At 39.0% G+C, this 24,968-nt stretch overlaps 1 protein-coding gene across 4 annotated transcripts; it reads right to left on the bottom strand.

The window, feature by feature from the left end:
• Nucleotides 1-4,471: 4,471 nt before the first annotated feature.
• LOC148045141 (amine sulfotransferase-like) lies at nt 4,472-23,188 on the bottom strand. 4 transcript variants are annotated; one of them, XM_087718602.1, is made up of 6 exons: nt 21,983-23,188; nt 21,260-21,456; nt 20,184-20,310; nt 7,712-7,806; nt 6,805-6,985; nt 4,472-5,196 (listed from the first exon to the last, which is right to left on the bottom strand). In XM_087718602.1, the coding sequence occupies exons 4-6, from the start codon at nt 7,718-7,720 to the stop codon at nt 5,036-5,038; spliced, it is 351 nt and encodes a 116-aa protein (XP_087574728.1). In that variant the 5' UTR covers nt 7,721-7,806; nt 20,184-20,310; nt 21,260-21,456; nt 21,983-23,188; the 3' UTR covers nt 4,472-5,035. The 4 variants fall into 4 exon arrangements, 2 of the variants coding, with proteins under 2 accessions (XP_087574728.1, XP_087574727.1); XR_015697069.1 differs by adding an exon at nt 5,685-5,872 and having other exon boundaries at nt 5,060-5,196; nt 6,805-7,806; XM_087718601.1 differs by lacking the exon at nt 20,184-20,310.
• Nucleotides 23,189-24,968: the final 1,780 nt, after the last annotated feature.

Raw genomic sequence — 24,968 nt, 5'->3', positions numbered from 1 at the left:
TTAAAATTCTCACTGAATCTCTTAAAGTGAGAGGAGACATTGATGAGGCTTATAGGGTGCATACTAATTATGCCAGAAGACATGGACTCCCGAGGGAAGTGCATGTAAGATTTGCTAAAAAAACAACAACGAGAGATGAAGTGTACAAAAAAACCAGAGAAGAGACAATTACTCTACAGGGAAAAGAGTTGATCACACTCAAACAGGTTCCACAAAGAATTCGGGAACAACGTAGGCAGTACCAATTCTTAACAAACCAGTTAAATGAAAACAGAATAAGGTACAGATGGTTGATAGTAGAAGGGGTTCTAGTATCTTGGCAAGGAAAAACATATAAAATAGAAAATACAGAGGATGCACAGAAATTCTATGAAGAATTCCGCAAGAGAGAAATAGAAAAAGGAAGCAAGGAGGAACTGGAAAGAGAAGGTCAAGAGGAAGAAACATCAGAACATAACGAAAGAAACAGGAGAGAAGAACAGAGGCATGAAAGAGAGAGAGCAGAGAAGGAACGCACGAGAGGGAAAAGTCAGACACAAATCAGAAGCAAACCCCCCCCCCCCAACCCTAGTTAAAGATGATCAAGAAACAACAATTATCTCGATAAATTTGAATGGACTGAATGCTGGCATATAGACTGAATGAAAGGGGCAAAAAAAAAGAAATGATATGAAATTATATGGGATTGTGGAAATACCATCCCCAAGAAAACATAAATTGAGATTTGAAAGAGACACCTATAACAATAGAAAAATAAAGGGAGGGAAGAAGGAAGGAGAGGAGAGGAGGAAGGAAGTAGTGAAAAGAGGGAAGAAAGAAGGGAAAGGAGAGGAGGATGGAAGGGAGAGAAAGAGAAGGAGAGATAGTAGGGAAGGAAGAGGAAGAGTGGAGGAGAGGTAAGGGAAGAAGAAAGAGATAAGGGTAGAAGGGAGAGTAAGAGAAGGAGAGGAGGGAAGAAGGGAGAAAAAGAGAAGGAGTGAGAATAGGAGGGGGAAGAGGGAGGATAAGAGTAGAAGAGAGGTAAGGGAAGGAAGAAGGGGAAGGAGAGGAGGTAGGAGGGAAGTAGAGAAGGAAGGGAGAGAGAAAAGAAAAGAAAGAGAAAATAAGGTGGTGTCATAATAGATGCTTGGGATGGTAAACAATACAACCCAAACTGTACTCTATAATCTCTTAAATGGAATAACAATAGTATAAGATTGGCAAACAAAAAGAATAACAATGTGAATGTTTACCTGGAATTGCATGTATATATAGCACATTAGAGATAAACAATATTTGGTTATAAATAGCTAACTATAGAAAGGGAAAACACTAACTGCAAAGAAACCCATATGGAACTGCTGTATGATATATGATGGAACTTCTTGTTCCTATGTTGTCTTAAGTCATGTGTTTGTTCTTGTCGATGTGTTTATGTGTGTAAAATAAAAACTTTAAAAAAAGAGTACTTTTACTGGTTATGAGTAGATAGCAGCTAAGCAAAGCAAGATCTGAGGCAAAAACGTGCATAATCATAGATATCAATATATGACCCAACTCCCTCCCCCTGGTAACCCCATTCCATAGTCCAATCCGCACAACCCTCAGGTGTCATGTGGGTTCCACCTTCAAAAAGCATCATCAAGTGGGTATACCGGACAGTTGGCCTTGGTGGGCACATTCTCTATCTCTAGCATGTGCAGTAGATGATGAGAACAAAACTCCCTTTTAACAATCACTCCTGTACTTAAGACTTCCCCTCCCAAATACCATGCCTCCCCCTCCCCATTTCAATAATAGCCGAAAGCAAGTAGCGAAGCAGAGGCGGACAGTGTGTTACAATTATTTTTAGTATCTATTCTGTGGGTGTGGCCTATTTTGTATGAGTGACTTGGCAGTCATGTGACCGGGTGAGAGTGGCTTGGCAGTCATGTGACTTGTGGGCATGACTAGGTGGGTGTGGCCATGTGATTGGGTGGGCATTGCCAACTCGATGTCACTCACATGGAGGAGCACCTTGCCTGGCTTCTCATTGCCCCTCCCCTCCCAGCTAGTCCTCGCCTCATTTTGCATGTTATGGTGGGGGAGGAAGCATTTTCAAAGTCATCTCCCCCTTGATACTAGCCAATAAGATGAGATTTTGCTGTCAGAAGACCGCCTGATGTACATTTCCAAATATTGTTTATCATTATTTTCTTGGTAACATTGAGTGGAGAGGTTTAAAAGAATAACAGAGTTGGAAGTGACCATGGAGGTTTTCTAGTCCAACCCCTGCTGAAGCATGAGATGAGACCCTATACTATTATGGACACATTTCTTCTTAAAACCTCCAGTGCTGATATACCCACAATTTCTGAAGGCATCCTATTTATCTAATTGTTCTGTCAAGAACTTTCTCATTTCTAGGTTGGATCTGTTTGATAGGTTTACATCTCACAGATCCGTTTCACAGTTACTTCCAGTTGAGCCAGGCACCACCTATTCTATACATTTTTTCTTGCCTGTGTAAAATTTTACTTTACTCTCAATTCAATTGCATTTTGGTGAGAAATTATGTTCTACAGTGGTATTCAGTTTACTACAATGATTTTTGCAAACTGCATTATAGCTTGAAGAATACACCTCTGCTTATACTGATAAAAATATTCTTTTTTAACATTAAAACTTACAGTCAATCAAACATTTCCAATCCTAATATTGAAAACACATTAGAAAGGCATTTTCAAACCAGTTTGTGGATGTTTTGCCATTCTTACTCTTCTTCTTTAATTAAATCTTTCTGCTTTATTTATTTTTCTCCTCCCCCTCAATTTTTTCCTGCACTGCGGCTGCTAAGTTAGATTCAGCATTCGCAATACAGGGAGTCCTCCCTTCTCCCTCAGGGGGTGTAGCAGATCGGATGCGCAGCCACCCTTTCTTCCAATTGATGTGTGGATTCCATTTATGTAACCAGGGTAAGCTAAGGTGACCAGATTTTCAGATTGGAAAAGAGGGACGCCCTTGACCGGGGGGGGGGGGAGGGGCTTGATTAAAAAAAATTTTTTTTTGTCAAAAGGTCACCCCAGGACACTGAAACCAGCATAAATACGAATCTGTTGCCAAACAAAATTTTGATCACGTGACCATGAGGATGCTGCAACAGTCGCTAAGTGTGAAAAACGAACGGACTCCTCACGGCCGCTCCCATGCTCTCGGAGGCAGCGATCCCATTCACAAAGAGGCAGGAGTAGAGGTGGGTGCGCTGGCAGCTGCCCCGCAGACAACTTCCACACGCTTCACCGGCTTCTGCCGAGCGGCAGGAGCCCCGGAAGCGCGTGGAAGTTGTCTGCGGGCAGCTGCCGCTGCGTCCACGCTCTCAGAGGCGGCGATCCCATTCATGAAGAGGCAGGAGGAGAGGTGGGGGCGCTGCACGAACGGACTCCTCGCGGCCGCTCCCACGCTCTCGGAGGCAGCGATCCCATTCATGAAGAGGCAGGAGGAGAGGTGGGTGCGCTGGCAGCTGCCCCGCAGACAACTTCCACATGCTTCACCGGCTTCTGCCGAGTGGCAGGAGCCCCGGAAGCGCGTGGAAGTTCTCCGCGGGCAGCTGCCGCTGCGCCCACGCTCTTGGAGGCGGCGATCCCATTCACGAAGAGGCAGGAGGAGAGGTGGGGGCGCTGCACGAACGGACTCCTCGCGGCCGCTCCCACGCTCTCGGAGGCGGCGATCCCATTCACAAAGAGGCAGGAGGAGAGGTGGGTGCGCTGGCAGCTGCCCCGCAGACAACTTCCACGCGCTTCAGGGGCTTCTGCCAAGCGGCGGGAGCCCCGGAAGCGCGTGGAACTTCTTTGCCGTGGGCGGCTGCAGCTGCCCCCAACCTCTCCTCCTGCCGCGGCGAGCGGAAAATTCGATTAGAATTAGATTATTCACCAGTCAGCGCAGCTGCAACTCTTTCATCTTTTGTCGAAAGGAAATGGAGACTCGCGCAAGCGTGCTGAAAATTTCCCATCCCAGCCAGCTCACTGATTGGCTGGAGTCCAGCCCAATCCAATCAGTGAGCGGCAGGCTGGGCTGGCTTAAATTTGTAGGTAGTAGGTAAAAGGCTAAAAGCACGCTTTTTTTGGCGCTCGCAGCTCCCGCCCATCAGCTGCTAGCTTGCTGGGCTGGCTCATCATTCTGTTCTCTATCCTACCAGATGAGCCAGCCCAGCAAGCTAGCAGCTGATGGGCGGGAGCTGCGAGCGCCAAAAAAAGCGTGCCTTTTAAAAAGGCGGGTGGGACGCGGGAAAATGCATTGGAAAGCGGGTGTGTCCCGCCAAAAGCGGGACGTCTGGTCACCTTAGGGTAAGCCCAGTATGAAAGGCCGGTCCATTCCTGGTGCAACAATAAAACTTATTGTCTCCTGGTGATTTCCCATCAACATGTCTATTGGTTCAGTCACAAAATGGGCATGGCTCCCCCAGCTATAGAACCGTCTAACTGGCAAAAAGCAATGGGGACTGTTATACCAGAGGGACAGTGTCCCAGCGGAGCTGCTCAGAAGGAAGCCACCAGATTCAGTTTTTAAGGTACTTCAACACAGAGGAAAGGGCCTTCCGAGCACCTCTGCTGCAAAGAGAGGCAGAAAACTTTGGCTTCTCTCTGCTGCAGCATTCAACATGGCTGCTTTTCTCCTTCTTGGGCTCAGGCACACAGAGCAAACATGAGAAGGAGGCGAGAAGAAGCCAGGTTGAATACTAGAAGACTTGGCCAAACTTTTCTGTGGGTTCTGTGGGCATGGTTTGGGTGGGTGTGGCTTGGTGGAATGGTGTCACCCCAACTTGCCCACTCAGTCACATGAAACCCTCCACCAAGCCACACCCACTGAACTGGTAGGGAAAAAATGAAACCCAACACTGCTCAGGTAGCTATAGAAATCTAAATCAATAAACAAATGCTGTACAATGTTTAAAAATAATGAAGAATTTAATGTTGCTCTGTCCTATAGTCCCAACAGAGTTGAGAATTGAAAATTACAAGATTACATAAAGACCATTCTTGGAAGGTCATCTATGATTCAAGCCATTTGAAAGTTTATATCACACATTATTTTCAATCACTGAGCTGGAAATAGGCTCTGGATCCTCCTGAATATCCCAGCAGAACTTGAAGGGCAGCTTTTCCATCCTCTCCTTAAAGACACGGTCAAACCTTTCACTCTGGGCAACAGTCATGTGGTTCTTCCAGTCCCCAACAGTGTCTGGGAAACAATGGTTAAAAATATCTTAACAGTTTTCGTATTCATTTTATCTATAGGCTATTTATGTCATCCTGTCACCAAAATGGTCATTCTTATGCATTTTTCTGTGACTAAGTTTGTGTTTGAATGTATATACAGTCATGTAAACAGGACATATACCCTGCTTCTGTTCCATGGTTTTGTTGTCTGAGAACATCGTAAAAATCTGCCCCTTAGCAGTTCTTAAAAGTAAGTAAATACAACCTCAGATGAACAACATGACATTACACCATGTCATGATTTGTTTTTGAAAAAGGAAACCAAAATGGAGAATCTGTGTATGTAAAACTTAAGATTCAATAATTTTGGATGAATTTTGGCCCACTATTCTTTACAACATGGCTTCGGTTAACTGAGGTTTCTGAGCATTTGTTTACTTGTTTCACGAGGTTTCCCTGTAGCATTTCAATCAGGTTGAGGATAGGACTTTGACTGGGCCATTGCAATACCTTAATTCTTTTCCCTTTCAGCCATTCCGTGGTATTTTTGCTGGTGCGCTTAGGGTCATTGTCCTGTTGCACGACCCAATGTTGGCCAATCTTTAGTTGTCAGACCGCTGGCTTCACATGTGACTCTTGAATACTTTGGTATTTAATGTAGTTGATGGACAATTCAGTGACTGCAAGGTGTCCAGGCCCTGTGACACAAATCAAGCCCAAATCATCCCCCCTCCATCACCATGCTTGATGGTTAGTATAAGATGTTTGTGCTCATATCCATGTTTGGTTTTTGTCAAGCGTGGCACTTTGTATTGTGGCCAAACATCTCCCCCTTGGTCTCATTCGTCCAAAGGACAGTGTTCCAGAAGTCTTGTGATTTGTTCAGCTGCAACTTTGGAAACCAAAGCTGTGCTGCCATGGTGTTTTTAGAGGCCTTTTCATTACTTTAGTCATAGAATTAATGATCTCCCAGTGAGGTTCTAAATGATCTTGAGTCCACCCAGTTGGTTCAATGCTTAAGAGATTATCCTTTCCAGGTTGAAAGGATTAGTCAGTGACATCACTGTTTCCAGGGAGATGCCCCGGGAGAGGTGCTCCTTTCAAGTTCTCAACAAGGTGCTAGAGTGAGTGACAGGAGCTCACTCCACCATGCAGCAGCACTTGGATTTCAAACATGGGCTTGCTAACTTTCAACCCAACGTCCTAACCATGTGACTCACCACACACCTGGTGTGGGAGATTACCCAAGGTAGAGAGTGAAGAGGTTGTGTCTCCACCGTTCTAAAGTGGTCAGTATGAGGTAAAACAATTCAATTCCTGAAGAATCATTACATTGTGCAAGCAACAGAATGATCATTGAAATAGATTGGATTATATCCACACCAGAAATTTGTTAGGGTGAACAGGAGAACACCAACATTGGCACAACTAAGAAAAGCTTACGGCTGCCTCAAATGTAGGCTGCTGATGAGGCAAACACAACATCATGGAGAGACAGCAGAAAGAGAGGCTGTTGGGACATATCCATACCACTTTAGAAAGCACCTTTGAAGTGAAGGTGACAACCCTGGTTTCAGATGAAGCCTGGCACATTCCAAAAGCCCCAGAGTATGAATTATTACTAATCTACCTTTGCGAAGAAAGTTTCCTTTGCTGAAAACTAGAATCCCAGGAGGCAATAACGTGTAGTTTGCTCTAGAATCCACCTTCATGTTATCAAATGTTGCTTTATACACCACCTCATCCACCTCCTTTTCAGTTAGTTCTCTTCCTAGGAAGTTGCATATTTTCAGTACAGAACTTCTCAAATCCTGTAATTTGATAGAGCTTTATATTAGTTCATCTATAACAATGGAGAAAAAATTGGAATTTTTTGTTTATATCTTTGGGAAATTCTCAAGATAATTTCTTCGTTATACAGTATCTTGCATATTAAACTTTAATTATTTTCCTACTGAAAAAATTACCTTGAGATAAAGTAATTTTTAAAATGAAAACTACATGGAAACAAAATCAATGAATTAAAAAAAGAAATGCTTCTTTGGGACTTCTGTTGAATGTTTTCATGTTTTCTTGGCTGCATCAGAGGGTGGCCAGTTCCCAAGCAAGTTTTAAAACTGCCTCTCTTACAAATGCCCTTGAGTTGAGTCAATCTCTTCTGATACAAATATTGATGTTCATATTGATATCATATATATTTACATTTATACTTATAATTATAATGCAATGCAATGCAATACAATACAACATAATATAATATAATAGGCTCTGGCTATGATTTTTCTGATTGCAGGTACATTGTGCTAATTAGATTTTCCTTTTCCCTATTAAATAAGTCTATCAAAAATTAGATCGGCTTTCTTTTGCTGAACTCGTTTAGCAGTTCTCTAGGAGATCACAGAAATAACCAAGATTGGCTCTGTGTTCACCTCTGCTATTCCCCATTGGAATAAGTTATTTACACATCCCATCATTTCCAAAGCTTTCTGTGCTAAATGATTGTTCATATTGCACTACAGAACACAAACACATCTTACCTTTTTCATTTCTTCATAAGACAGGAAGAGAATATTGAAATCACCCTTATGAGCACACCAGCCTTCTACATGGTCTAGCCATGAACTACAAACCACTGATAGGAGAGAAATGAGTTACATATAAAGATTATTGCTTGAATTTTCCCCACAACTTTATGATCCTGGTGGGTCTAAAGATCAAAGCATGATAGTTTAAGAAGAGGCTCCCCTAATATTTACATAGTCTAGTCACGAAATACAAAACACGGACTGTAAAACACTGATAGCTTCATCTCGGTCATGCAGTGATGCAGCTGACCATCTGTGTCAGGGATAGTAATAACAATAGCACTTAGACTTATGTACTGCTTCGTAGTGCTTTTACAGTCCTCTGTAAATGGCTCACAGAGTCAGCATATTGCCCCCCAACAATCTGGGTCCTCATTTAATCCACCTCGAAAGGATAGAAGGCTGAGTCAACATTCAGCCTGGCGAAATTCAATCTACCAAACTGCTGGCAGTCAGCAGTCTACAGAAGTAACCTGCAGTACTGCATTGTAACCACTGCGCCACCTCAGCTCTTTCTACATTATTCATGCTTGAATTTCCTCCATTGTGATCCTGGTGGGCCTAAAAATCAAAGCATGAGAGCACAACTGAGGGGCTTTCCTAACATCACCGAATGTGGAGAGGACAGAGAAAGAATGAGAGTTGTAACTAATGTGGTTGCATACTCCAACTTCTTATGGTGGGATTTTTGTCAAGATGCTGCTATATTCTTTCATTTCTTTGCTTTTTCTTATTTGGAACTTTGGGGCAATCTGGTTTAATTTTTTTATACTTCTTCAAATATTCAAAGAACTAACTCTGGTTATCTCTTTTCTCTTACCCATTCGGAGGCTTACAGAGTGCTCCTGGGGGCTGGGGGGAGCAAAATTGAGCAAAAAACCTCCTGGTTTTTGCTTATTTCTGCCCTCCCCAGCCCCCAGCAGCACTCTGTATGCCTCCTGTAGGCGATACATGGCTACTTTGGTGAAGGGGGCGGGTTTTCAGGAGTCAAAAAATGCTGTATTCAGTGTATAAGGTGCACCCAGATTTTCAGCCTCTTTTTTGAGGGAAAAGTGTGTCTTATACTCTGAAAAAAATGGTAGTTTGAAGAATCACTAAATACCACCTCTAACTGACTCCGCCACCATCAATTCTCTGCCTCCTGAGTCCCAGCTGATCAAGTGGGAATGGGGATTTGCCATAACCTTCCCCTGGAGTGGTGAGGGAATGGAGTTTTTTCAGTATACTTCACCTGCCATCCCTACCAAGCCATGCCACACCCACCAAGCCATGCCCACAGAACTGGTAGTTAAAAAGTTGAATCCCACAACTGCACACTTCCTACTATAAAATATTTCTGTAGAGTTTGGACAAATTACTGGATGTATAGAGAATCATTATTCGAATCCTGGGAGGAGGTGGAGCCAATGTTGCAATGTTACATTGTGTGGATTCAACTGTCCGAATCCGCCGATGACACCTTTGGCCTTGGACGCTCCAGCAGGACAAAAACCCTCCCGAAGAGACAAGGCCTTGCTGGTCGCAGGGACATCGCAATGTCCCTGATCGACCCAAGGGAAGCGCTTCCAACTGGCCGCAAACCGGCAGCCCCCCCCCCCACTGACATAGTTGGAGACGGCTCCAGGAAGAGAGAAATGAAAGTATTTCCACCTGGTGAGGTTTTTTTTCTTTTCTTTTAGAAGATTGCCCTAAGAAACTCTTTTCTTAAGCTTAATTAGTCCATTAAGCAGGAACCAAGTGGTGTATTTAATCCCTATTGGACTGCCTTAGAAAGTTTTTTGCTCTTGTCTGTAATCTTTTGTGGATTGAGTGAGTGCAACGCTTCCGTTTTTTCCGCTTGAGGTGAAGGGATCTTTTTTTCCCCTATTTCCCTTTACTACTTTAACTTTTTTGGCTAAAATTAAAACTCTTTTTACTTTAATAAATTTCTTCTTCTACTTGTTACAATATTATATTAAAGATACTTAAGGAAAGAGGTTTTAAAAGAGTCGAATCTGCCACTTGGAAGCCCAAATCTGAAGCTTTTTTCCCTTTGCTGTTGTAACAATGTTTCCTTTGTTCACTCTTTTCTGACTATACTGACTGCACAACAGAAGGGTTTGGAACGCCTCTTTAAAACCTGATAAAAACCCAAGGTCACAAATAGTGGTGTGTGGAAAATATTTTGAGAAGAATTGGAAAAGGAAAGAAAATTTTTAGAACTCTTCTTCTTTGAAAACCATAAAAGAACATTTGTCTAAAATAAAAATAGATATATTCTTCAAAATCTGTGACAGGCTAGAGTGGCAGATAGTACCAAATTCTTCTTGCTTTTTCTTTATATTTTTCCTTACTCTAAAAAAATGGAGCAATACTCAGATGAAGAAAACTTGTTAATTCAAAACATTTTGGCTGGACTTCAAAACATCTCAAAAGGGTCTTGGGAGATCTGACAAGAAATGGGACAGACTATGGGGTATCACAAAAAAAGATGATGGGGTTACAGCCTCAGAAATTAAAGAAGGGAATGAAAATACAGAAAACAAAGATAAGAACTCAGATGAACTTATAAATGGAGTAAACGTGAGTGAAAGTGGAAAGAAGGGAAGATGGAAAAGTGACTTTGATAATTTGGTGTTCCACCCCACACTCCAAGATGTAGGAGAAGAAGAAGGAGCAAAAAAGATGGAGTTAATAAGACAAATCTATTCAAAAACAAACCTCACAACCAAAGTTAAGCTTACATTAATAACAACTCAAGGGCAACAAAACCACATGACAGATCATTTAAGCTTCAAAGTGTGGAGAAAAGTCTTATACTCTGTAAAAGTTCTAGATACAGAATTGACACAACAACTGGTGAGAGATGAAGGACTATTTTGTTACTGGAAAGATACTGGTAAATAATGCCAATTGATGGAAAAATACTAGTTAATTTTTGATGATTATTAAGTATAGATTTTATTACCTTATAGACTGTTTTAGATTACCATTGAATATTTATCCATTAACATAAATTTACTATGATACTAATAGAGAAATAATAACCCTAGTTAGGATAAATAACCAGGCCATAGAAATGCTAATGTACATTCTGGGTGATTGTCAAGTGGAAATGTTAATATCTCTAGGATTGTCTTAGATGTCTAATGTTTATTTTCTTAGCACGTAATTAACTAATTTGGGATTGAGGGAAAAGTCCTATAAATCTTATTAATAAATCATTGTTTAAAGATGGTTATAAAGTTATAATATCGTGTGGGCCTGGAGAGGAGAGGTGAGATAATCAGTAAATAACCTTTAGTTAAGTACAATAATAACAATGAAATGTTAATGGACAATATTTAATGATACATACAGATGTGTTACAGGGAGAGGGGAAATGCTTAGATATCTTACTTAACTGAATTAATTTTAGAACATGTAATAAAGGTGCAATGGTATTGGAGATCTATTGAAATTGCAAATGAACGCCAGTAGTGTCTTGTAATATAAATGATTCTAGTTAAAAACATGTTTAAACAATGGCAAGCAAATGAGAATTATGGTACAGGGATAGTAAAACACATAACTTTTCTTTCTTGACTTAAAATGTACAACATGATTTGAATGAAGTATATGTAAGAACTGTGGAAGAAATGCATGGAATATATTTGTAACCAATTGATACACTTTCAACAAGATGTAACGAAAGATGATTCTTTTTTCTTATTTTTTTTTTTGTTGAACTAAAACAATAAAATTTTCTCAACTTCCTGGGCGGGATTTACTGATGGAAGCAGCTAAACATAGCTGCTCCCGAGTTATCTGTTTAGATGATCATCTATCAGACATCTGACAGACACCTTACTCTTTGGGCAAGAAGGGAAGGAGAGAAGTTTTGTCGAGCAAATGCCTTTCTCATCTTTGCAGCTTCTGTGTCTGCGGAGAGAGAGGGGGGGGCAGCTTAAGGCAGAACTGTTCCGTGCTGGAAATCTCCAGCTGCTTTGCAGCACAATGTAAGCATCTCTCCCACTCAGACCAAAGATTGAATTACTTGATTTCAAAATGAGCAGAATTCGTATGTGAGAGCATTAATTGTTTATTTGAATCCTAGCTTCTTTTTTTACAACATCCTTCTCCATTATTTTATCTATTTAAAGAGGCACTTAAAATGGTGACGATCCAGCTGAATTGCTGAGTAAGAATGTTTATCTAGTTATACGGAGTTTCAAAACTTCAAAGGAAGGGAGTGATTTATTTTGCCTCACAGCCGGCCAACAGATCTTTACTAATTAGTTTCACTTCTAAAAGACTCTTTGCTAATATAGAGACATTCAAAACGGTGGTGAATATGCTGAACTGTTTCGTTACAATGCTTATTTTTTGAAACCTTCTGCAAAGTTCTACGAAGTTTAAAAAAAAAACCTCAAAACAAAGGGGTGATTTAGTACCTCTTTCCACAACTGTATAGCGTGCCAGTAGAGTTTTCCTAATTGCTTGAAGATAAAACTTGGAATGGCCTCAAAACTAAATCCTAATCTGAAACCCCCTTCTTCAGCCCCCAGAAGCACATCACCAATACTTGGTGCAAAGTCACAGCCACTGTCCTCTATGCCCCCTACTGGAGAGTTACTAACAACAGAACTCTTCCTGAGAGAACTGAGTGAAGCTCATAACATGCTGACAATTAAAGTGGAAAACAAACTGAAAGATTTTAAAGGGGAGATAAAAGGGGAGATAAAAGAGGAGATAAAAGAACTTAAGGATGACTTGTATGATAAAATTGATGCCAGGGTTGCTAAAATTAAAGATGATATGCTGGGGCTTGTAACTGTACTGACAGAACATGTTTCAGGAGTTGAAGATAGTTTAGAGGATCTTAATCAAGCTAATACTAATTTGACATCGAAAACAGAGGTGGTGCAACAAAAAGTTGAAAATGCTGAAAAAGAAATTATTATGATACAGTATAGACAAATGGAACTCGCATTAAGAGTAAGGGGGTTGCGTGAAGAAAAACAGGAAAACCTGAAACAGATTCTTTCAGAAACCTTTGATAATCTGGTGGGAAGACAGGGGTTTGACTGGCAAATCAATAAAGTTTATCGTGTTAACTCTTGGGCGGCAAAGCAGAAGCAGCTTCCTCGAGACATTGTTATATATTTCACTACAAGAGAGCTTAGAAACACGATATTACAAGAGTCTTATAAAACTAAGTTCCAGATTGGGGGTCAAGATCTGACTGTTTTGAAAGAGATACCACTTCAAATGCTAAGAGCCAGGAGAGATTATGCCTTTTTAGTTGAAGAACTTAGAAATCGTCAGATACAGTATAGATGGGACGCGCCATTTGGCATTATACTCACACTGGACAGGCAAAGATATCGTCTCAACTCCGTATGGAAAGCCCGAGATTTCTACCATAATATTTTGAAGGTTGGACATCCTGCACCTTCTGGATCCAGAGAAAGATCACAAGAAAGACAAGACAGACAGCAAATCACACAACTACCAGATAAGATGGATCATCTCTCTCCTCTAGAAGCGCAAGGTGTTAAGGAACAGAGACCTAGCCATATGATTACCAGACGAATGGAGCAACAAGTTAAAATGCAACAACCGCAACAACTATCGGCTATTGATCAAGGAGCCACAGCAACAACCTCAGAAGCCATGGGAGGAGCTAGGCCAAAGGTTAAACAGGCCATGCAGGAGGCTCTAAAAAAGCTTCAGCTAACCAAAGTTGACAACTAAGATTTTAACATGGAATGTCAACGGATTGAATTCTCCACAGAAGAGAAGGAAAATATTTCACTATCTTAAACAGTTCAAGAATGATATAATTTGTTTACAAGAAACTCATATCAAATCAACTGATCAAAAATATTTGAGTAATCCAAGATTCGGTCAACATTTTGTAGCTTCTGCTATGGAAAAGAAAATTGGTATAGTTGTATACTTAAGAACAGATATGAAAGCTGAATTAATTGAAGCAGATCCCTATGGAAGGTACATTGCATTAGATCTAATCCTAGAAGGGAAAAAGACATTGTTTTTGGGCATTTATGCTTCTAATCAACAGGAAGACGGTTTCTATAGAAATCTTCATGCTAAATTAGTACAGTGGGATTATAAGTCTTGTATATTAGTGGGTGACTGGAATGGTGTTATAGATACCAAGAGAGATAAGAAGATTTCTCACCCAAACACTAAAATACGAGCAAAACTACCTAAATCCTTTTTTGACATGATGGATGACTTTGAACTGAGAGATATCTGGCGAGAAAGAAATGCAGAGGAATACGATTTTACCTTTTTTTCCTGATAGGCATCAATCCTTTTCCAGGATTGATTTCATATTAATCACTAATGATTTGCTTTCTAGGGTGAAGAAGACAAAAATTGCAGCTAGAGTCCTTTCGGATCATAACCCAGTTTGGATGGAATTGGGAGGGGTGGTACAGGCAAGAAGGTCTTGGAGATTGAATGAAAATTTATTTAGATATGAAAAGTATATCAATGATTGTAAAAAAATGCTAACTGAATACTTTGTTTTTAACATGAATAAGGATACACCTATGGAATTTGTATGGGATGCAAGCAAAGCGTATATGAGAGGAGTATTGATAAATATAAATAAATCACATAGACATAAACAAGGGGTAAAACGAACAGAGTTAGAGGAGAAAATTAAGAGGAAAGAGCTGGAGTTAACAATGAATCCAGCCGATATAAAGGTCAAGGAAGCAATCACCCCATTAAAATCCCAATTTGATATGTTGATCTCTGACCAGGTAGCCACCAGTTTGTTATACGCAAAACACAATACTTTTTGTAATGCAAATAAACCTGGCAGGTGGTTAGCTTATCAGATTAGGGAAAAAAAGAAAATTCGAAATATATCTAAATTGATCTACAAAGGGAAGGAGGTATTTCAACAGGATGAGATTCAAAAGGCATTTCAGGAATTTTTTACAGAGTTGTATAAGGGGGATAAAATTAATGGTTTAGATATAGACAAATACTTAGATAAAGAAAAAATACCCTTAGTTAAAGAAGAACACAGGCAAAAATTGAATCAACCAATAACCTCGGGGGAAATTTTACAGGCAATTAAACAGTTAAAGTCAGGGAAGGCACCAGGCACAGATGGCTTGACAGCGGCTTACTATAAAAACTTACAGTTGGAAATGGTAGAACCTCTTAGGGAATTATTTAATAAGATTCAAATGGAAGGTAAGGTCCTTCTTCATGGAAGACAGCCTTTATATCTTTGATACCCAAAGAAGATCAAGATATTACTCAACCAAAAAAACTACAGACCTATTTCATTACTTAATGTAGATTACAAAATTTTTAATAAAATACTAGCAAATAGGTTAATGCTGGTTATCCAACAATTGATACACCCTGATCAAACAGGTTTTATACAAGGGAGACAGATGAAAAGTAATCTTAGATTAATTATTAATGCATTAGAATACTTGGGAAAGAACAATCAAATCCCTGCTGCGTTCATATTTCTGGATGCTGAGAAAGCCTTTGATCGAGTTAATTGGCAATTTTTGCTGAAGGTATTGCAAAAAATGCAGATAGTTTTTTACAAGCAATCAAAGCAATATTTCAACAGCAAACAGCTCAAATTATAGTCAATGGAAGAATCCTTTCAAATTGAAAAGGGTACAAGACAGGGCTGTCCTTTGTCCCCACTATTGTTTATTATAACTTTGGAGGTATTATTGAATAAAATACGGGGCTTGGAGGGCCTAAAAGGAATTAAGGTTAGGCAGCAAGAATACAGAGTGCCGGCTTTTGTGGATGATTTGGTTATAATATTGGAACAACCGCAGGAATCCAGTATGGTTTTAATGAATACGATTAATCAATATGGTTAAGTGTCTGGTTTTAAAATAAACTTAGGGAAAACAAAAATATTAGCCATAAATATGAATGCTAAACAAAAGGAGGAGTTAGGAGGAATGTTAGGATGTGAGGTAGTCAAAAAGGGTAAATATCTTGGAGTTAATATTGCAATCTCAAATGGGAAATTATACAAGTATAATTATGAACCACTCTGGCATAGTATACAGATAGAGATGAAAAAATGGAGAAGTTACACTTATCTTTGCTGGGAAGAATCGCATCAGTGAAAATGAATATCTTACCAAAATATTTATTTCTTTTCCAAATGTTACCTATACTTAAAAAAGATGTGAATCTTTTAGAATGGCAGAAGGGTATCAATCTATTAGGGGCTTAGCAGTGAGAAGATGGAGTTTCAGGCTACTCCTGAAATTCCTCTATACCGAAGGATTTTTGGACGGGTTCTTTGAACTCTAGCTGTCCCGTAGACGACAGTGAAGGTGAGGAGAGACCCAGGACCTCAGAGACACCCGCAAGTCTCGGGGGGGGGGTATTAACTCCTCATGCCAATTCCTTTTTGGATTAGCTGCGTGCTAACTGAAACTGCAGGTTGCCCCTAAGAATGGTAGAAGTGATGTCATCTGGTAAGCTGATTTTATCATCCAAGAGAGACTGTTCGCGTTAAAAACTTAAGATAACTGAAACCAAAGAACAGGAAAATTTAGCGGCGAATTGGCTTTTTTTAATGGATTTATGGCTGGTGGTTACTTTACTTCTTAAATGCTTCAAGAAACTCCTCGACATCCTCCCCCCTCTGAATCTCCCTAAGTGGATCGTAAAATTTATTTTCTACTAATTAGCCCGTCACGATTCGACACTTTTATTACTTTATTACTTGGCTTTGTTTACGATCAGATAAGATTGCACAGCCTGTAAGAGACTAAGAAGTCTGTGGGGGAAAAAAAGAGCTTGCAATTTTTAACTGCGACACATCATGGCGTCCCAAAATACCTCCAAGATTTCATTTCAGATTCTTTTTTCTGCATGCAGAGGACTCTTTGACTCTTATCAAAGGCTGGAAAGAAAATTGGATCATCTGATTTTAAAATATGAAGTAAAAAACTGAGATCGTTGAATGTTTAAATGCTCCTGAAATACAAACGGAAAATGTGAGAAATGGTGTCTGGTCTATCTCAGAGGAAGAAAGGAGGGGGGGGGAGCTATAAAGAAGACTCATTTAAAAAGACAGAGTGCAGGAGGAATGGAAAATCCACCCTTGAGAATTAAAGTTAATTTGGAAAATTTTACAAGCCCAGGACAACATTATTATTTCATCACTGACATTCAGAGTCCAAAGGTGCCAAAATATCTTTGTCTGGATTTGCTTATGAAAACATTTGGTAAATTTAGCCAACGTGTGGCAATTGGCTGGAGAAGATCTTGCTATTGGAGAGACACTGGCTGATAGATGGAAGAACGTAATTTAAAATCTAGCTAAATCTGATTACCTTAATGTGTAATAGATATAACTGAATAATGACTGATATGGATAGTAATATATATAATTTGGAACTGGCTGATAGATTGAAGAATACAATTGAAAACTAGTTAAACCTAATTGCTTTTTCTTGTAACAGATATAGTTGAATAATAATTGATATTGATAGCAATGTATATAATGTGGAGTTGATATGATAACTAACAATTGGAAGATTATACATAAAGAGTATTAACTACAATAATTATCACTATTAAAAAACTAAATAAAATACATACAATCAAATGTTAATCAATACTGGGAAAATGTTATGATACATGATATAATTAAATATTATGGATGTCCAGCTAAAATAGGATATGAGGATTTGATGATAATAGAGGATTTTACAAATAAGTAAATGAATTGTCAGCATGTGTTATGGATTAATTATGTAATGCATAGCTAAGGATGAAGGATGTTTAAATAACCATAGGTAATTAAAACTGGAGGTATAATGATGTTGATATGGTAAATATTCGAGTTAAGATATTTGAATTAATATGAGTTAATGGAAGAGAAGCACCAAAGCATGTTGTAACCAGTTGATATACTTCTTTTTTTTTTCATGATAGACACCTGTGTTTTGTTTTGTCTTCCTGCCTTGTCTCTTGTCGTTTTTGTCTTTTTCTGTATTATTTTTATTTTTTATTTTTTATTTTAATTTTTAATTTTTATTTGTCCTTTTTTTTTTTTGATTTTTTCCTCTCCCACCGGTGTGGGCAGGGATTGTTCAAGATTATTACTTTTATCAATATTTCTAAATAATAATTACAGTTAAATGAAAATGGATATATAATAATGCTTTAGTTAATATGAGTTATGTTGGTTGACTGTGGAGGAGATGTACCAAAACTTATCTGTAATTGATTGATACATTTTCTACAGATGTAAAGAAAGATGTGTACCTGTTTTAAACTAAAATTAAAAAACATTTATTAAAAAAATAAATAAATTAGTATGGGCAGGAAAGAAGCCAAGAATAAAGCTGAAAATAATGCAAGATATACGCGAGAGGGGAGGCTTGAAACTACCCAATTTAAAACTATATTATGATGCAGTAGTGTTGTCCGTAATTAGTGATTGGATCAATTTAACTAATGATAGGATACTGAACCTTGAGGGATATGATCTGGTATATGGTTGGCATGCTTACTTGTTATTTAACAAAAAATTGGACAAAAACTTTAAAAGTCATATTTTAAGAAATGCTTTACTGCGGGTTTTGAAAAAATATCAACATAAATTAAATGATAAGATACCTATGTGGGCAATTCCTAGACATGCAATTGAAAATATAAATATAGCACGAAACAGAATAGAATTACTTATAGACAGCTTCTTATTTTGGAGGGAGGGGCACTACAATTAAAATCATTAGAGGTATTAAAAGAGGAGAAGGCAGTTCAAACATGGTTCCAGTATGGGCAATTACAGGCCAGGTGGAAAATAGATCAAAAAATTGGTTTTGTCCAAATTGAGGACAACTTATTTAAACAAATAAGAGATCAAAGTTTAATGCATATAAAGAGGATATATAATGTATTAATACAGATAGATTCGTAAACAGAGTTAATTAAAGATTGTATGGTTAAAGTGGGCTCAAAATATTGTAGAACCAATAATGTTGGTTACATGGGAAAAAATTTGGGTAAGAAATGTGAAATTTACATAAGCTCAAAACCTGAGAGAAAATTTTTACAAGATGTTCTATAGATGGCATTTAGATCCTAAAAAGCTGGCTTCTATGTATCTGAATTTGCAACCCAAATGTTGGAGATGTGGTTCTCTCAATGCTACCTATTTCCATATATGGTGGACTTGCCAAAAGGTTAAGGCATTTTGATAAAAATATGGTGGATTATGCAAAATATCTTTAAAAGAAGGATAAAGTTTACCCCTCAGTTATTTTTGCTAGGTATAAGTACTGACTTTACAGCGATAGAGACTAACTTGATCCTGCACTTAATTATGGCAGCAAGACTGTTGGTGGCGCAATACTGGAGAAGGGAGACCTGCCTACAACTCAAGAATGGACATTGAAAGTTACAAATTTAGCCGAGATGGCTAAAATATCGGCATATCTTAAAGATCACTCAAATAAGAGATATAAATGAGACTGGGAAAAATGGATTGACTATATACAAAATAAATACGGAACCAAGAAATTCCAGTTAGCCTATGCTTAAGATCAGTAATGATTTAAATTGTTTAAAGTTAGCTTAGCAAGAAGAAGCTAAGATCAGTGTAGAGATGTTATTAATTTCTTTATTTCTTTTTTCTCAATAGATTTTAGACTATGTTTGTTAAAAATCTATACCGTGTACGGGTTCTGGGAGGTCAGGGGGGGAGGAAGGGGGTCGGGGGAGGGTGGAGGGAGGGAGGGATATATATTAGGCTAGACATGATGTGTTAGATCTCAATGCAATGTGACTTCACATGTATACTGTTTTTCTCTAATTTTTCTTTAAAAATAGGATAAGCCAAATACATTAACATATAGTGGAAATACACCGAGGGGAGGAGGAGTAGGAAAGAAGAAAGATGGGTAGAGAGGGATGGGAGAGTGGGTGGGGGGAAGGCGAAAAGGAAGGGGGGAGTGGATCTGGAGAGAGGAGTGGTAGAGGGCGAAGGGAAGTAGGGTAGAGGGGGATGATGGAGGGAAGATAGAAAGTTGGAGGGTGGTGGAAGAAAGAGGTGTATGGAGAATGGAAGAGGTATATTGGGCTTTTATTTCCTGGGGCATTCTCGACAAGAGGAATTGATGCAATTATTGTTTAATACTGTATGGTGTATACATGTGAGTGTATGAAAATAAAAATAAAATATACTAAAAAAAAATTCTCAAAAAAAAAAAGGAATCCTATGACTGCACACTTCCCACTGTAAAATATTTGTGTACAGTTTGGACAAATTACTGGACGAGTATAGAGAATCATTATTCGTTATGTAAGGAGAAAGAGTGGATTGTTTGCTCTTGGTGGGAAACGGATTGAAATATATTTATAGTCTTTATCCAAAACAAAAATGGACAAAACATTGTCATGATCAAATTCTTCTTACCTTTGCCAGCCAAAAACTTTTCAAAAAGTATATTGAAGTCTTTTGGGGTTTCTGTTTTGACTATTAATTTTTGAAAATGGTAGCTAGAAACCAAGATATCCTTTGGATTTCTAAGCACAAAAATAATCTGTAAGAGGGAGATGATACTACCTAGTCAAAAAAACCAAGACAAAAAGGAGAAGAAAGACAGATTGACAGCATACAGCATACAGAGAGTTCATCAAGTAACTTTCACACATTCATCTAACAGGCTCCATTCTATCACGGGATCTCAAAGCTCATTAACAAAACCATGTTTGAGAGCCTTCCAGCAGTCCACCAGGATTGGGGCCAACCTTGACTTGGAGGAATGATTTTCCATATGGCAGACAACACAGAAGAAAAGGTTTTCTTCCTGGATCCTGCCTGACAAATCTCCCTAGCTGATGGGACCCTGACATGCCTTTCCTGCTGGACTTGATGCAATGCATAGCTGTAACTGGGGAGAGGAGATTCTTCAAATAACATGTTCCCAACTGATGAAGGAATTTAAACATCAAAACCTTCACCATGAATTGAATATAAAAGCAGACAGGTTAGCAATGCAGTTTCCAAAGCAGAGGTGTAATGAATGCAGTTCTAGAGAATAGACCAATGCATTTTGCACCAGTGAAACTTCCACTGACTAGGGCATGAGTGAATGAGAGTAGAAATTGTGCAAAGGGATTTGAGGGCTAAAAATAGCATCCCTCAATGTGACATCCTCCAGTTATGTTAAGATTGCAACTGAGCATGCAACACCAAGTATTACGATCTACCTGGGTGTGTCACCTTGGGAAAAATAAGTTTAAGGGGTTTGATATTCAGTTTGGTTGTTAGCTGTTTCTGCTGGGCATGACCTTCTGAGATTAACACTGTTTTGTTTGTGTTTTTCCCCCTCACACTTCAGAATTTGCTATTCCAACATACTGGAACAATATAATATTTGTTTGTGTACTCTTGCCTATTTGTTAATAAAACGTTCAGACACAGAGCTAAACGAAATGAATCGAGGCAGCTCCCCACGCTAGCTCACAAGTTAACAAAAGATGTCTTACTTTTGCTCTTCTTTTTCGTACCAAATTGTAGGGCAGATGGGAACAAATGACGCGAGGTGATGGGCGACTAGGTAAATCTTTATGGAATATATTATAGTGCAGAAATGGTGCTCGGTCAAATAATGTTATATTTTCAGTTCCATCTTGGTGACCTTCATAAACAATCAAGCTGACAATATTCTGAGTCCATATTGTTCCTACAAATAACGAATAATTAAATTAATTCACCAATTATTATTTGGAGAAAGTTGAACTTATGCAAATCAAACCTTCCTATCAGGGAGAATAGCAAATGTTTTAGATATGCACAAAGACAATTAACTCTACTAAAATTCACAGACTGAGCTGATGGATGATTGAGAAAAAAATGGCTATTTATTTGTACATTTATTTCTAAACTGCCTTTTTTAGTTTTAGAACTAACTCAAGGTGGCAAAAATACCTAATACTTCCTCCCCCTCCTATTTTCCTCACAACAGCCCTGTGAGGTGGATTGGGCTGAATGCGAGTGACTAGCCAAGGTTACCAATGTGGAGTAAAATATAAACAATGAAAGTAGAGGTTTACCATCTTATTTTCCCTACATTTCCAGCTTCTTATAAAATGCTAAATGTTAAAATCTTGTTATAGAGCAACAGTGTCACAGCAACCAAAACATTGAGGAACTGAATAACAATATTGGACACAAGTTTAACTTTTCTTGGAAGACATCTTTGAACTTACCAGATTTAGGATATGTGATTATGAATATATCATCATCTCGGATTTCAAAATTGTCCAGTGAATCTAAATTTTCAGGCGAGGACTAACTAATTGCGAAATAGAGTCCTTTGTTCAAATATTTAAGAAGGTTGATCTTTAGTCAATCATTGTGTCAGCAGAACTTCTGTATTTCAAAAATGAGCAAGGGAGGACATCAAACACGATTGAGTAATAACCTAATTTGGAAAAGTGTTGCTGTAAAAATCAGTATGTTTTAAAAATACAAAAGCACTTCTGATTTACATGCCAATTATTTGTAATGAATCATTATATGAAGAATTATGGATTTACCAATAGGAGATGCAGCCACAACGATGTTATTGCATTTTTATTTTCATACCTGAATCCCAATTTCCAGGCCATGATAAATAAATAATTTCTATATTATTGTCAGCTTCCTGGATATTTTCATGGAGAAACTTGATTGGATCTACACCAGAGGTGGTGTTTCGCCCTTTCGCCCAGGTTCAGATGAACCGGTAGCAGCAGAAGGAGGCTCCACCCACCCACCCAGACGTCATTAGGGACAGGCAAGCGCGCATGCGCTCCCGGTTCCAAATCGGTAGTGAAGGTAAGAGGATTTCATGCCTGGTCTACATCATTGTGACGGTGGAGGTGGTTTGGGTGGTTTGGTCTACGTGTTTTCAGTATCAGAGGTTTGATCAAAAGCTCTCATAAAATCCAGGGGTTGTCTTATTATGCTTTTCCAAGCATAAAAATTCAGGATGGTTCAGTGGTTAGAATGTGATATTGCAAGCTAATTCTGCCAACTGCCAGCAGTTTAATTGTCACTGCAGTGGGTGGAAGAAATATGGGTTTTACACTGTTTTAATGTTGGAAGACACCTGGAGGCACCCTATATGAGCTGGGTGGCTATATGAACTTGTTTAAATAATAAATAATATAATCTGATGAGACGCAGGGTTTCCCCCCCCTTTTTTTTCCCAATCTCAAACCCACCCCAACCATGAGGTGCCAAGATTTGTAGTATCCTGAATATGTCAGCCTTCCAAAAAAAACCCTTTACAAACTTGATTTTCCCTTTAGGAGTTGGGCTAAGATGATATATCAAGCAATATATATCTTTAGGTAAGTGGAAAATATAAGAAATGGGTCTAGCTGTTGCGAATATGTTGATTTTGGATTTGTTCTTGTAATATTTTTTATTGGCGCTTGTTCACCCCACCCACCCACCATTTGCTCACCCCGCCCCACCCACCCACTGGCTGCCCAATCAATGCTTGTTTCCCCTTCCCACTCACCCAACTCTCGCCCCACCATCCCAGTCCTATATATGTTGCCTTTGCTTTACCACATGGTCCATCTACGCACATCTCCAGTCGCCTCTGCACTTTGCCCGCTCTCCTCATCTCACCAAATTAAGTAAGCATGTTGTTCTCTCACCCTTCACCTTAGGTCAGGGGCTGGGGCCCCAGGGATGCACCACCCACTTCAGCCAGGTTGTGGTTCCATTCCACAGCTCTGGCCTTGGCCCAGATCCACTGTCTGCTCTCTGCCCCCCTCAGCAGGATGTCTTCCTGTCACCAAAAAGGTCATTCTTACACATTTTTCTGTGACTAAGTTTGTGTATGAATTTATATACAGTCATGTAAACAGGACGTATAACCTGGTTGAATTCCATGGTTTTATATATGAGAACATAGTAAAAATCTGCTCCTTAGCAGTTCTTAAAAATAAGTAAATACAACCTGAGATGAACAATATGACATTACACCATGTCATGATTTATTTTATAAAGAGAAACCAAAATGGAGAAGTTGTATGTAAAACTTAAGATTCAATAGTTTTGGAAGAATTTTCATTCAATTTTGGAAGAATTTGGCCCACTATTTTTACAACATTACTTTACAACATTACATAATTGAAGTTTGTGAGCATTTGTTTATGTACAGTTCACTTGAGGTTCCACCGTATCATTTCAATCAGGTTGAGGTCTGGACTTTGACTGGGCCATTGCAACATTCTTTTCCTTTTCAGCAATTCTGCAGTATTCTTGCTGGTGTGTTTACGGTCATTGTCCTGTTGCATGTCCCAATCTTGGCCAATCTATAGCTGTCAGACCGCTGGCTTCACATGTGACTCTAGAAGACTTTGATGTTTAGCGGAGTTGATGGTCAACTCAGGGACTGCAAGGTGTTTGGCCCCTTGACGAGCCCAAATCATCCCCACTCCACCACCATACTTGATGGTTACTATAAGATATTTGTGCTGATATCCATATTTGTTTTTTGTCAAATGTGGCATTTTGTATTGTAGCCAAACGTCTCCACTTTGGTCTTGTTCGTCCAAAGGACAGTGTTCCAGAGGTCTTGTGATTTGTTCAGCTGCAACTTTGGAAACCAAACAGGTTGGATTATATCCACACCTGAAATTTGTTTGGGTCAACAGGAGAACACCAACATTGGCACAACTAAGAAAAGCTTAGTTGTAGGCTGCTGATGAGGCAAACACAACATCATGGAGAGACAGCAGAAAGAGAGGTTGTTGGGACATATCCATACCACTTTAGAAAGCGCCTTTCAGATGAAGGTGACAGCCCTGGTTTCAGATGAAGCCTGGCACATTCCAAAAACCCCAGAGTATGAATTATTGCTGATCTACCTTTGCAAAGAAAGTCTCCTGTGGTGAAATCTAGAATCTCAGGAGGCAATAACATGTAGTTTGCTCTAGAATCCACCTTCATGTTATCAAATGTCGCTTTATACACCACATCATCCACCTCCTTTTCAGTTAGTTATCTTCCTAGGAAGTTGCATATCGTACATTTCCAAATATTGTTTATCACTATTCTCTGGGTAACAGTGAGTTGAGAGATTTATAAAGAATAACAGAGTTGGAAGGGACCTTGAAGGTTTTCTAGTTCAAACCCTGATGAAGCATGAGATGAGACCTTATACTATTATGAACAAATTTCTTCTTAATAACC

This window comes from Thamnophis sirtalis, unplaced genomic scaffold (assembly GCF_051295495.1).
Source record: "Thamnophis sirtalis isolate CommonGarterSnake01/CBP01778 unplaced genomic scaffold, rThaSir2_p1.2 scaffold_6, whole genome shotgun sequence".
In the NCBI taxonomy this organism is placed as follows: domain Eukaryota; kingdom Metazoa; phylum Chordata; class Lepidosauria; order Squamata; family Natricidae; genus Thamnophis; species Thamnophis sirtalis.
Note: the sequence above shows the minus strand (reverse complement) of the source record. Positions and strands in the feature narration are given on the sequence as shown.

Bases quoted from the DNA above. Each gene is read 5' to 3' on its own strand.
- LOC148045141 (XM_087718601.1), bottom strand. The intron at 6,986-7,711 runs GTAAGATGTGTT...ATCAAATTACAG, and splicing joins CTTATGAAGAAATGAAAAAG to GATTTGAGAAGTTCTGTACT. The intron at 5,197-6,804 runs GTAGATTAGTAA...ATTGTTTCCCAG, and splicing joins AGGAAACTTTCTTCGCAAAG to ACACTGTTGGGGACTGGAAG.